The sequence below is a fragment of the Solanum tuberosum genome, unplaced genomic scaffold (genome assembly GCF_000226075.1).
Source record: "Solanum tuberosum cultivar DM 1-3 516 R44 unplaced genomic scaffold, SolTub_3.0 scf00516, whole genome shotgun sequence".
In the NCBI taxonomy this organism is placed as follows: domain Eukaryota; kingdom Viridiplantae; phylum Streptophyta; class Magnoliopsida; order Solanales; family Solanaceae; genus Solanum; species Solanum tuberosum.
Window position 1 is genome coordinate 172441 of NW_006239432.1, and position 12370 is coordinate 184810.

General features: G+C 31.6%; 1 protein-coding gene across 1 annotated transcript in view; it reads right to left on the bottom strand.

Moving 5' to 3' along the window:
* Nucleotides 1-2602, bottom strand: part of LOC107058425 (acetyl-CoA-benzylalcohol acetyltransferase-like) — an 11125-nt gene extending 8523 nt beyond the window's left edge. The window contains exon 1 of the mRNA XM_015304113.1: nt 2390-2602. Coding sequence (XP_015159599.1) covers nt 2390-2602 — 213 coding nt within the window. The remainder of the gene's footprint in view (nt 1-2389) is intronic.
* Between the last annotated feature and the right edge of the window lie 9768 nt (nt 2603-12370).

The following is a 12370-nucleotide window of genomic DNA, read 5'->3' on the forward strand; positions in this document are numbered from 1 at the left end:
CAAGAACAACCACAAACTTTTCTCAATAATAAAACGAGTTTGGCGTGTGGGGGAAAGAACCAACCCAACACTATGAACTCACATACCTATTAGGGATCACCCCTGACGATATCCACGACGATCCTTGACGAAAATTCTTGCTTGATCTTCTCTTTCTCCTCTTCTTCTCCTCTTCACTCTCAAACCCTTACTTTCACTCTTTTAAAATGAGACAAACTGATCAAAATCAGTCTAACACACTAATATATATCCAAAGGAATAAATTAGGGAAAAGACCAAAATGCCCTCCAAATTTCCGGACGGATTTCCTGCCAACTGCCCAACTTCCAAAGGGCATAACTCACTCATACGAACTCGGAATCGAGCAAACTCGGTGGCGTTGGAAAGATCGTTCTGCAAACTTTGCAACCATAACTGGAACTACACCTAACCCATCCTGATCTAGAAGTTATGACTGCTCAAAGTTGACCACAAACCCATTTCTTTCCCATACTTAGCCAAATTCCAGATTTTCAAAATTCAACCCAAAAATGAAAATTTCAAATTCTTAAGCCTCTCCACAGCCATTTCACATTGCCGGATGTTACAATTTAAACATCATTTCAATATATAAATCTTAAATAAGCTGAAAAATCATTAATCTTTAAATGTGAAAATATAATAATTAAATTTTTTAAAAAAAAGATTATTTTGAGGAACTTAAAAGTACTATTACTTTTTTAAATACTTGTTTTTTCTAAGAAATTTTTTTTCCCAAAATTTTGACCAATCAAACATGAAAAATTGAAAAAAAATTTGACCAACCGACGGTATTTTATTTTGCTTTTCACTATCACTTTCTATTAAAGGTCTCAGTTTGTCTGTGTTCTTTAATCCACCATTACAAAATAATTAGTCATTTTCTATATGTAAAACATGCTTATTTGCCATTTGACATAACTTGTTGTAGGTATGGTACAAAACAAATGGTTTGGTATAAAGTAGATTGTGGTATTTTATTCATGTTCCTTTTTAGCTTATGTTCACCTTATATTTAAATAATAAAATTGTAAAGTCTAATGAACATTTTTTGTTTTATCAAGTGGCAGTTAAAGACCACCGTAATGTTCTTTCTTGACTGAGTAATTCTATTCCAATTTTATCCGTCCAAATTTACATCCTATTTATTGCACTCTACAGATTTAAACTTCAATAATTAGTAATTTTAACCCAACATAGATCAAATAAGCAAAATATTCATCATATTTAACAAAGTACTCTAAAATTACACCATCAAAATACTAATGTTTTAAAGTATTATTCGGTGCTCCAAAACTACATCATCTAAATATTAGTTTCAAAGTGCAATTCACTAAAATATCCAACTGTTTTTTCTGTTGTCTCAGAGTATCAACAGCAAGAAAAGATCCTAAAATGATTTCTAAACGATACTTTGTCCGTCACCATTGTTACTTCCATTTGAAGATTAATTTATAATCGATGCTTGTTCCGGCATCATGCCTGAAAAAGGAAAAAAAGTGAAACAAGTCTCATTTGAAGATTATTCCATCTGTTTTTTCTGAAGTCTCATCTGAAGTCTCAGAGTATCAATTCTAGTGTGTTCACGACCTCACATGTAAATGTATGAAAAAATAACTGCAACTTAAAATATTTTCTCACAATCATTTACTATGTAATTGAATAGCAAAGTAAAAGATTAAAGCCTTTTAGCCAGTTAGGTGCAAATATGCATTCTTATAAAGTATTTTGTAAAGATTACATCTTTGATGATAAAGAATTTGAAATTGCACAAAATAGAGGAGCAAAATAACTATGACACAACTATCCAAAATAAGCACAGAAAAATTGACAAATGTATGCAAGAACTATATGAACTCTTAGTTGATAATTCAAGAATGCAAAGCCTAGGAACACAACTTGACACTACCAACATGAGTGAAGCTAGTAATTCAGAAGTGCAATCACAATCATTCATGCAAATGCTATAAAATTGCCTATTTTATAGTTCATTTTAGTCTTCTCCTACAAGAAAGAAAGTAGCACAAGTAATAACACCAAATCGCATTAGCCACAGTAGCAATTTCCATACATATGATCAGTGGATTTTTAAATTTAAGGGGACATTTTAGGACATATACCAAAGGATATCAACAAGTGTAATTGAATGAAGGACACTTTAAGTAATGCAACATAACTAATTATCTTGAATTTTACCTACTCTTTATAGTCATAAGAATCTCTTCGGATATGAGATTCTCTGTAACTTAGAAATCATGCAAGATATCTTTCTGTATAAATCAAGTGAGTAGGAAACTTAGAAATCACACAAGATATTAAGTTACAACAGAAAAGATAATGAGGAAAAAATAAATATTTATAACTGTCATACCTGTGGAGGAGGTGGAAATAAGTGAGCTAGCACATTTAATTGTGATTTCATACTCGCCATCTCTTGCTGCCACTCCGGAGCTGGAGTGCTAGTGCAAGATGAACTCACATTAACACATTTAAATCTCTTAGTTGTCTGTTTGAATGACATAGTTGGAACAACATCCAAGCCTAACCCTCGAACACAGCCCGGATGTTCGGGACCAAGTACCATACCAAGTGCATCATTAGGTGCAACTTCGACAATACTTTCTAGCCTTTGACTTCAAATTTCTTCATTTTTTTTCCTGTGCAAAAGAAAAACAAGCATGAACGACATGTTAAATTGGCAAAATTAGAATGGTACAATCCTTAATCAGAGCTGATATACAATGAAAAATTCCATGCTCGACAAATATTTTACGCAATGAAACAAACTCTTAACAACAAAGCATACCATCAAATTAAACTAAGCCACAATTCAAACAAGTTGCTATTTCAAATCATCATAACAAGCAGAGAAGCATAATGTAAGAGGGGGAAAACTGTAGTAATTATCTCTTGGTTGAAATATGTATTGTAGATATAGGGATCATTGTTATTCATGTTTGTGGTTACTGTAAGTCACAAGAGAGAGTACATGAGAGGATACTTTGTACAATAAAAATGGCAAAGTGTTACACCTATTTTGATAGCAGATGCAAGTAAAATGCAAGAATTATAGGAGCAAATAACAAAACAAGAATAGTACAAACAGTTAAGCAATAACCAGCACTTCTAAACTCAACTCTGTTTTCCACTACAATTATAGAAATAAGAAAACCAGCTAAACCAAGTGACATAAACAAAATCTAATAAAAAATCTTAAGCTCATTATCCTACTTAGTAATCTTCATAGTAGTCCTAACAGCAGGAAGCCAAGCAATAAGCAAAATTAAAGATTTCTTATCACTTCCCATTAAAGGCATTAACTGTGTGAGTATAACATGTATAGGAAGAATACTTACCCCAATCTCCCTAGCCGCCTCAATTCCATAAAGGTAATGTTCCATTTTTCAACTCAAATAAGAAATTCACTATAAATATAACATCAGTTCCATAAAATTAATAAAAACCAATCACATAAAAATTGTCAAGTACAGTAGCCTTCTACTTTGAATAGCCTCATTTTTAACCTAATTTACTTTAAGAGAATGATAGCACAACCACTTCTCTGTTCAACAAACAACAAAGACCAGGGAATCCTATGCCTACTAGACAAACCATCAACTCTCAATGCGGACAATTAAGTACCACATATAGATGTGCTTGACGTTTCACCATAGATAATTTGCAATGACCGGTAAAATACCATGATAAATATCTCAGCAGCTCAAACACTTAGTAGAAAAGAAAGTTACCTTGATAAGAGTTATATACCTATAAATGATTCACTGACAAAGTTGATCTCAATGCTTTCACCAGCAGATTTTTATTCCTAAACAACCCATATATAAATTTAGGTTAATAACTGAATTATACAAAAAAAATATACATATAACAAAATGTAACTCAAATCTAAAAGGAAAAAAATGCATGAACCCTAACAAATATGCATGAACCGTAACAAATCTCTACAATCTCAACTATGCATGAACCCTAACAAATAGAAAAGATAAAACAGAGATTGGAAAATAATCTAACAAAAAGGTTACCTATCACCTTAGCGCCATTTCAGATTGAACAGTACAAAAAACTTTGTTGGTGAAGAGATGGTGATGGCGAATGCTTTGCTGGAGAGCGAAAAAATTCAAATTGAAAACCTTTACAATGAAATTGAGAAGCATATCCTTGTATATATGTAGCTAATCTACATTGTACACCATGAATCGAGAGCTGATTTGGGCGATTGACTCGAGAGCTTACTGGAGCTGATTTGGGCGATTGATTCGAGAGCTTGCCAGAGCTGATTTTGGGATTGATCGAAGTGAAAGAGAGAATGGAAAACATCTAACTGATTTGAGTAAATTGATAACGGTTGTAGTATAACCGCCGCAATATTTTCGTTTTTTTTGTAGTGTTTGTTGTTGGTAATTCTAGTTGTTTTATTGAGTCTTTCTAGTTTATGTAGCTATCCAAAAGCATGAATTCACATCACTTTGGATCCTTCAGTGTTCATTTCACTACAAACAAATTATTCTTCTTGTTCAGTTTCAGTTATTTGTTATCGACAAAGAACTATAGGGCCATATAGATGGAACTGATCCTGTTCCTACTAATCCGACAAAGTTAGGTGAATGAAAGATTAAAGTTGCTTGGGTGATGTCATGGATTCTAGGGTTAATTGACCCTCTTATTGTTTTAATCTCAAGTCATACAAGACAGCTAAGGCCATTTGGGATTACTTACAAATGGTTTACAACCAAGATAATAACGCAAAACTCTTTCGGTTAGAGTATGAAATTGCTAATTACTCTCAAAGAGATCTCTCTGTTTAGAATTATTTTTTTGAATTTTAGAACTTATGGCTTGAATTTACAGATATTGTCTATGCCAAAATACATACTGAATCTCTATTTGTGATTCAGTCAGTTTATGAGCAAAGCAAGCGAAATCAATTTTTGATGAAATTACACTCTAACTTTGAGAGTGTTCACTCTAATAACTTGAAAAAATGGTGACCGTCTTCCTCTTTGGATGTTTGTTTTAGGGATTTACTTTGTGAAAAACAACGTTTTGTCACACAAAATGCTTTTAAGAAAGAAAATGTTATCGCTATTGCATTTGCTGCTCGAGGTAAAGGAAAGGACGGTGATATGACTAGAGCTCAATGCTACAATTGCAAGGAATATGATCATATTGCTAGCAATTGTGGCAATGAGTTATGTTATTATTATAAATAACAAGGACACATTATCAAAGAGTGTCTCACGCGCCCTTGAAATCGTAGGGTCAATGTCTTTTAAGTTGTGATAAATGGTTCCATTATTGATAACTCATATTTAGAAAGAGTTCATACTCCTGAAATGGTACAACAAATGACCGTGTCAGCCTTTTCAGCATTAGGATTACAAATTAATAATGTTACATCTAATTTTTTGATTGTTAGTCCAGGTGCTTCCCATCATATGACCAACTCAACAAGCATACTTAAAATGTTCGTAAGTATCGAGGTCCATCACAAATATAAATTTTCAATGGTAGTAATTTACCCCTTATCAAAGTTGGGGACATTACTCCAACTTTGAAGAATATTTTGTTTCACCAAATCTCTCCACTAGTCTTATTGGACAATTGGTAGATAGCAATTTTGATGTAATTTTTTTTGTTGTAATTGTTATCTTGTGCATGGTCGGGTATCTGGGACGATAATCGCAAATGGACATAAAGTTGGACAATTGTTTCGTATACACTTTTTCATTCCTCATGTTCTATTTTTTCTTGTACTTCTATAGCTATGAAGACTGAGGTTTGACATAAGCATCCAGGACATTCAAATTTTGTTGTGTTGTCTCATTTATCAAATTCTGATTTATTGTGAAATTAAAAATCAATTTTCATCTACCTCGATTGATTGTTCTACTTGTAAATTAGGCAAAAGCAAAACTTTTTCTTTTCCTAATTTCGATAGTCATGCTACAAAGATTTCGATGTCATTCATAGTGATGTTTGAGGCATTTCATCAATTGTTTCTCATGTTAATTTTAAATATTTTATGACATTCATAATGATTATATTCCATTTACATGGGTGTATTTTTTATCCAAATCTGAGGCATTTTTCATAATCAAGACATTTTTTACTTACATTGAGACTCAATTTTTTACGTGCATCAAATTATTAAGATCTGATTTGGTGGAGAATATGTCTTATGAATTCAAAAAATTCTTATTTGAGAAAGGAATTATCTCAGAACTCTCTTGCTCATATACGCCACTACAGATGGAGTCAACAAAACCATTTTCCTTCGGCACAATATCACTAGCCAAAACCATTTTCCTTCGACTTTATATTACACCACTAGCTGGAACCATTTCCCTTTGGCCTTATATTATATCACTTGCCGGAACCACTTCCCTTCGGCACATTATCACTAGGCGAAACCATTTTTCTTCGGTTTTATATTATATCACTAGTTGAAACCATTTTTCTTTGGCATTATATCACATCACTAGCCAAAACCATTTTTCATCGGCTTTATATCACGTCACTTGCTGGAACCATTTCCCTTCGACATAATATCACATGTCTCATCACGGTGTAAAACAATCAATGCACAAGCAATTTCACAGCATAAAGAAGAGATAACAATTCAAGCAATTCAATTATGCATTAGTGCCATCAAAGCATTTCATCAATCAATCAATTAGGGGCCACAACAAAGCAATTCACAAAGCATGATGATCAACATGTAGCCTTTTCATTAATCCCTTTTTTTATTCATTAAGATTAATCAAGTGGAACAATGAACCCATCACCTCATTCCCATTACTCCCCAACACACACAGTGATGGGAAATACACGATTCTACTAGATTACAAAGTTTAAGAGATCACTTGCCTCAATTCAATCAAATAGTCAATCCAACACTTGAGTCTTCCCCTTCCAAATAACTTCCAAAGCCACACAATCTAATTCAATCAAGTAATCACAATAAGATTCCAAAAAATAACAACACCCAATTCATACTCTTTGAAAAATGGGCCAATCAACTCAAAAATTTAATTTCAAAAATGAGGTTTGAATCCGAAAATCTTTACTTGAAAACATGCATTACCTAGGGCATCTGGAACTCATTGGTGAAAACCATTTCGAAAAAGGACTTAAAATCAGTTCACAATCACCATTTTAGTTAAGAACTCAAGATCTTGAAAAACCTTGTCATTTGCCAATCAAAACCCAAGTTCTGATGTTAAAATCCATAAATGATTAATGGAAAATGAAGTTATAGAGTCACAAAAACTTACCCAAATGATTTAGCACAACAAATCTCTTCAAAATCACCTCCAAGGATTTTACAAAGATCAAAATGGTCAAAAATGGCTAAACCCCGAAAATGGCAAGCATACACCTCCTTTGATGTCACTTAAGAGAACCCCACAAAAATTGAGGATTTCGCTTTTGCGGACCAGACTTCTCTTAAGAGACCATCGCTAGAACAAGTTTTGGTTCGCTTAAGCAAACCCAACGAAAGCCTAGCCTTCACTTTAGCAATCACACCTTTGTTAAGGTGAACGTCGCTTAAGCGGAAGGCCTATCGCAAAAGCGAAGGGTATAGAACTCAAGCACCAAAAAATAACCAACACTCAAAATATCAAAAGGACCCTCGAGATTCGTTCAGAATCCCGTACACACCAACCATATACGTAAATTGACTAAACTTGATGTTTTGGAAACAATGGAACCATTGAAATACTAATCCAAGGTCTCCTTGACTTGAAACTCGTTAAAATCACAAGAAATGAACATAACACCTAAAAAGGTCAAAACAAGCTCGGAACCTCTAAACATTCAACCAAGTCCTCGCTTAGGCCTAAAATAATTCTCCGAATCCAACAAAACTCTCAGAATTCTGATCTGAATATCTGAACCCTGGATGTTGACCAAGTCAACCCAAAGCCTAAAATTCCACAAATTTCAAACTTAGGACCTCAAATTCTCAAATAGACTCTGTATCTGAAACCGACAACTCTCTTACACCAATTTACATATTTCAGAACTAATAAAATCGACAGAATTCCATTCGACACTCAAAACTTCAAGAGACTCTAAAAATCACTTTTAAGCAATTTTAGCCTTTCAAAATCAAAACTTACAAAATTGGCAATTTTTACTCAAAGCTCGAAATATACTTTCACAACTCAATCAAAAAAGACTCGAGTTTAAACTCAGGAGGGACAAAATGATAATTTTACAAAAAAAATCAAAAATGACCTTCCGAGTCATTGTTAAAAGGGTTCTAACCATACTCTTTTGCTCTTGTCTTGTAATGTTTCTAATTCGGATTGTTAGAAGCCTTTTAGGGTTTTGAAATTCTGGAAGGAACATGGTAGTTTTAAAGAGGTGGTGAGTTTAAATTGGGTTGCAAAATTTTCTTCTAATTCCTTTTAGATTTTAAGAGAAAGATTAAGAAGGTTCTACCTTTGAGAATAGAATGGTAATGCAAAAGGCCCAAGTAGAATACACCAAAAGAAAGCAGTGTTTAATCTTAGTGGGGACAATTCTTATGGGCCTGATGTTTATCTGGTAGGTTCTTTCAGACTTGTTGAGATACTGGGAGCCCTAATATCATTAGATTCTTTTTTTTTTTTTCCAATAGAACTTAATGATATTTAAAACAAATGGAGGGGGACATAAAGCGTAACCTCCTTTTACAATTTACAAATTAGGACAAGAAAGATCCTATCCTATTAAGATTCAAATCCAGAGATCTTTATAAAACAAAACAACTATACTAATGCATTTAAACTACAATTGTTAATGCATATAAATAAAAATATTCAAGGTGGATCAATTTGCCAGGTATTAGTCTTCTTGGCTCTTCTTCAAAAGGTGGGAAAATCCAATTTATTCATCCTAAGAAGACCTTTAGTCAATTCTGGAAGATCCACTTCTTGCAAAAGAATCTTCGGGTCTTGCATTTGAGTGACATATTTTGCTAGAGCATCTGTCACTTCATTTGCCTCTCTATAACAATGTTTAGCTGTTATATTTTTTGTATTTAATTCAGAGTTTTATTTCATCAATGATACCTAGAATCCTCCAAGGAGGCCTAGGCTTACAAATTTCATTAATCGTTCTCTTCCTAAATTTATCATTCATACTAATTTGGTCTTCATCTCTAATGAAGAAAATATTTAATCTTTCTCAGATATAACATTTATTAGTTTGAGTAATTTTACTAATAAGATTTTGTCCAGAATCATTCATGATAGATTGAGAGGTCTGTTATCTAACATTATTTCTTCTAATCAATCCGACTTTGTTAAAGGAAAAATGTAACGGCCCAGCACACTAGTGATATTGTCTGCTCTGTGATAGATTGAAAGGTCTGCTATCTAAGATTATCTCTTTTAATCATTCCGATTTGTTAAAGGAAAAGCATAACGGCTCAACCCGCTGATGATATTGTCCATAAGATTTTAATTTCCATTTTTGCTACACAACTCAACCAAGGCTACAATTATATATGTGAGAACCTCCCAACTATATATAGCAACAAAAAAGTGTTATATATAAGCTTTTTTAATGTCAACTAGAGAACCTCGTATGTATTGCCTTTTTACTCACCCATATTTTTTATAATACTTTTTATGTAATTTATATGAATCTCTAAACAACATTTATATCACAAAAATTGGGATAAATAATAATATATATTGGGCATATGCTGATACAGACCTCTATATCTAGTTTTACTCATATCGCAATCACTGCGAAACAATTCAACTAATCATAATCTATATATAATACTCCCTCTATTTAGGAAGTTTATTTTCTGCTTTACAAAAAATATGATTTTAGGGAAGTATGCTTTAACCGCCCTCCTCTAATTTTATTTTGGGTAATGCTAAAAGGCCATAAATTTGGTCAGAATTTGGCCAGAAATTGTAAAAAACTATAATATCTTTTTTATTTTAACATAAACTGATCTTTTTTCCATTTTTAGTTAAAAGGTACTAAAGTTAAAAATGTAAAAATATTTAAAAAGGTAAAATAACATAGATAAAATACCATTCTGGTCAAATTCTGGCCAAATTTTCTGGCAATTTTTTTTTTCCTTTTTTTTTCTCGTTTGCTTAGAACAAGCTATCCTAATTTATTGTTCGGATCCGGCTCCCCTCCATTACCCCTTCCCTCAATTTTGTCAAGTGCACGTCTAGATTAGAGACATATGTCATATTTAAAATTTAAAGGTCAAGATTATATCATATGAACAAATATCATAACCATAGTTAAGTCAACTAATTTTAGAAAACTACTCTCCAAATTTGGTAAGAATTACAATATATTCCATACAAAATTTGATATTTATTAATATCTTTAATTTCATCTTATATTTTTAATTTACAATTTAATATTTAAATACAAAAATATAATATGAAATTAATGATTATAACTCAATAGTTTCTCAACTATTGATACTTTACTTAGAAAATCACTCAACTATTGATATTTCACTTAAAAAGTCACCCAATCAATTTAAATATATATTTTTTTAATTAAATTTTGTTGAAATCTAATTTTATTTGAAACTATTTTTATAAGAAATAAGAAAATATCTATTTTACTTATCTTACTAATCCACTCTAATTATTTAATTATATTTTTTTAAAACGTACTGTAGCAATAGACAAAAATATTATTTTTTGTTCTAGCAATTGTTTAGTAGAATTAAATAAGCTGAAAATTGATCCAAAAAAAGGAGAACATTGGAATTGATCAGAAGTAATTAAGATGTAAAAGAACGCACAATAGCAATCTTTTATCATTTAAAAATAATTGGTTTAAAACTAAAAATTTACAATTTAATATTAAATACAAAATATAATATGAAATTAAATGATATTAATAAAATACCAAATTTTGTATAGAATATATTGTAATCCTTACCAAATTTGGAGAGTAGTTTTTTAAAATTAGTTAACTTAACTATGATTATGATATTTGCTAATATAATATAATCTTGACCTTTAAACTTTAAATATGACACATGTCTCTAATCTAGACATGCACTTAACGAAATAAAGGAAAACGGTAATGAAGGGGAGCCGGATCCTTATTGTTCTTCTTGGAAGACGTGATTTCACTTGTGCTTCTTAACTTATTGTTCTTTTCGATAACTTTAATTTATATAACAATGTAAAGAGGTGTATAAACATCTCTTATATATTATTAATTAATTATACAAGGTTGATACATTGTGTACAGTAAAGTGTCTAATGTTGTATATTATGTGTGCATTAATGTTCGAAAGAAAATATTTATAATATAGACACAATATATTTTTAATACATATTGCGGACATCATCCTAAGCTTATGCTGGTTAGGAATGAGGGAAAATATTTTTTATTTTCTTTGATTCAATTTGTTCGTCTTATTTGTTTTTTGATCTGTTTCAAAGAGAAGGGTAGCTCGTTCCTTTTATGACTATAACTCTTTAATTTTAATTTTTCACATGACATGTTTAAGACCACAAAGTCCCTTGATACATTCCACATATATTTTAGTTTAAGATCACAAGATTTAAAAGTCTTGATCGCTTTCTTAAAATTCGTGTTAAATCAAACTCAGACCAACAAATTAAAACGACGGGAGTATTATCATATTTGTTGTTTCACCCATGTGTGATTTCCTGATAGCAAAATTGCCTCTTCGGTACTTGTACAGTTGTATGAGTCGGACAGTGTTCCCAATACCTGCTGGAGCTAAATAGGTTTATGATACCTTGGAATATTACAAGTTTTGATGTAATTGGTAAAGTTTTTTGTGTCCAATTTGTTTGTAAATAACAGACACTAATCAACTTATGAATGGTTTATCTGTTTTTATTCAAACACATAATTATTTATATTCCAAAAAGAATTGCTATTAAATTTATTTAGATACTTTAATTATTACTCTAATGAAAACTTTCATGCTCAAATTTCAAAAGATATGTTTGTGTTTGTTCTCGAATACTCATTACGTAGATAAACTAATCACCTAAAATATATCACATCTTTTACTTGTTCACATCAACATTAATTAAACAAACTTGAGTTTTACGGCAATTTGGATTGATTATGGGTCTAATTAGAGTATAATTTGTGATAATTTACCACTATTCTAGATTTGTTTTCAGTATGATTGAACCTAGTTAGGTTCACACTGTAGCATTTGTTCAACGTTATTTGCATCTAATAGTATATGAATCTTTGATCAAATATTATGTAACGCTATTTCTAATGCTTGTGAAATTGCTAGTGCTTCCGTGGTGATGACCTTTCCCAAAAATTGAATAGGAGTGTCAAAGCAGCTATT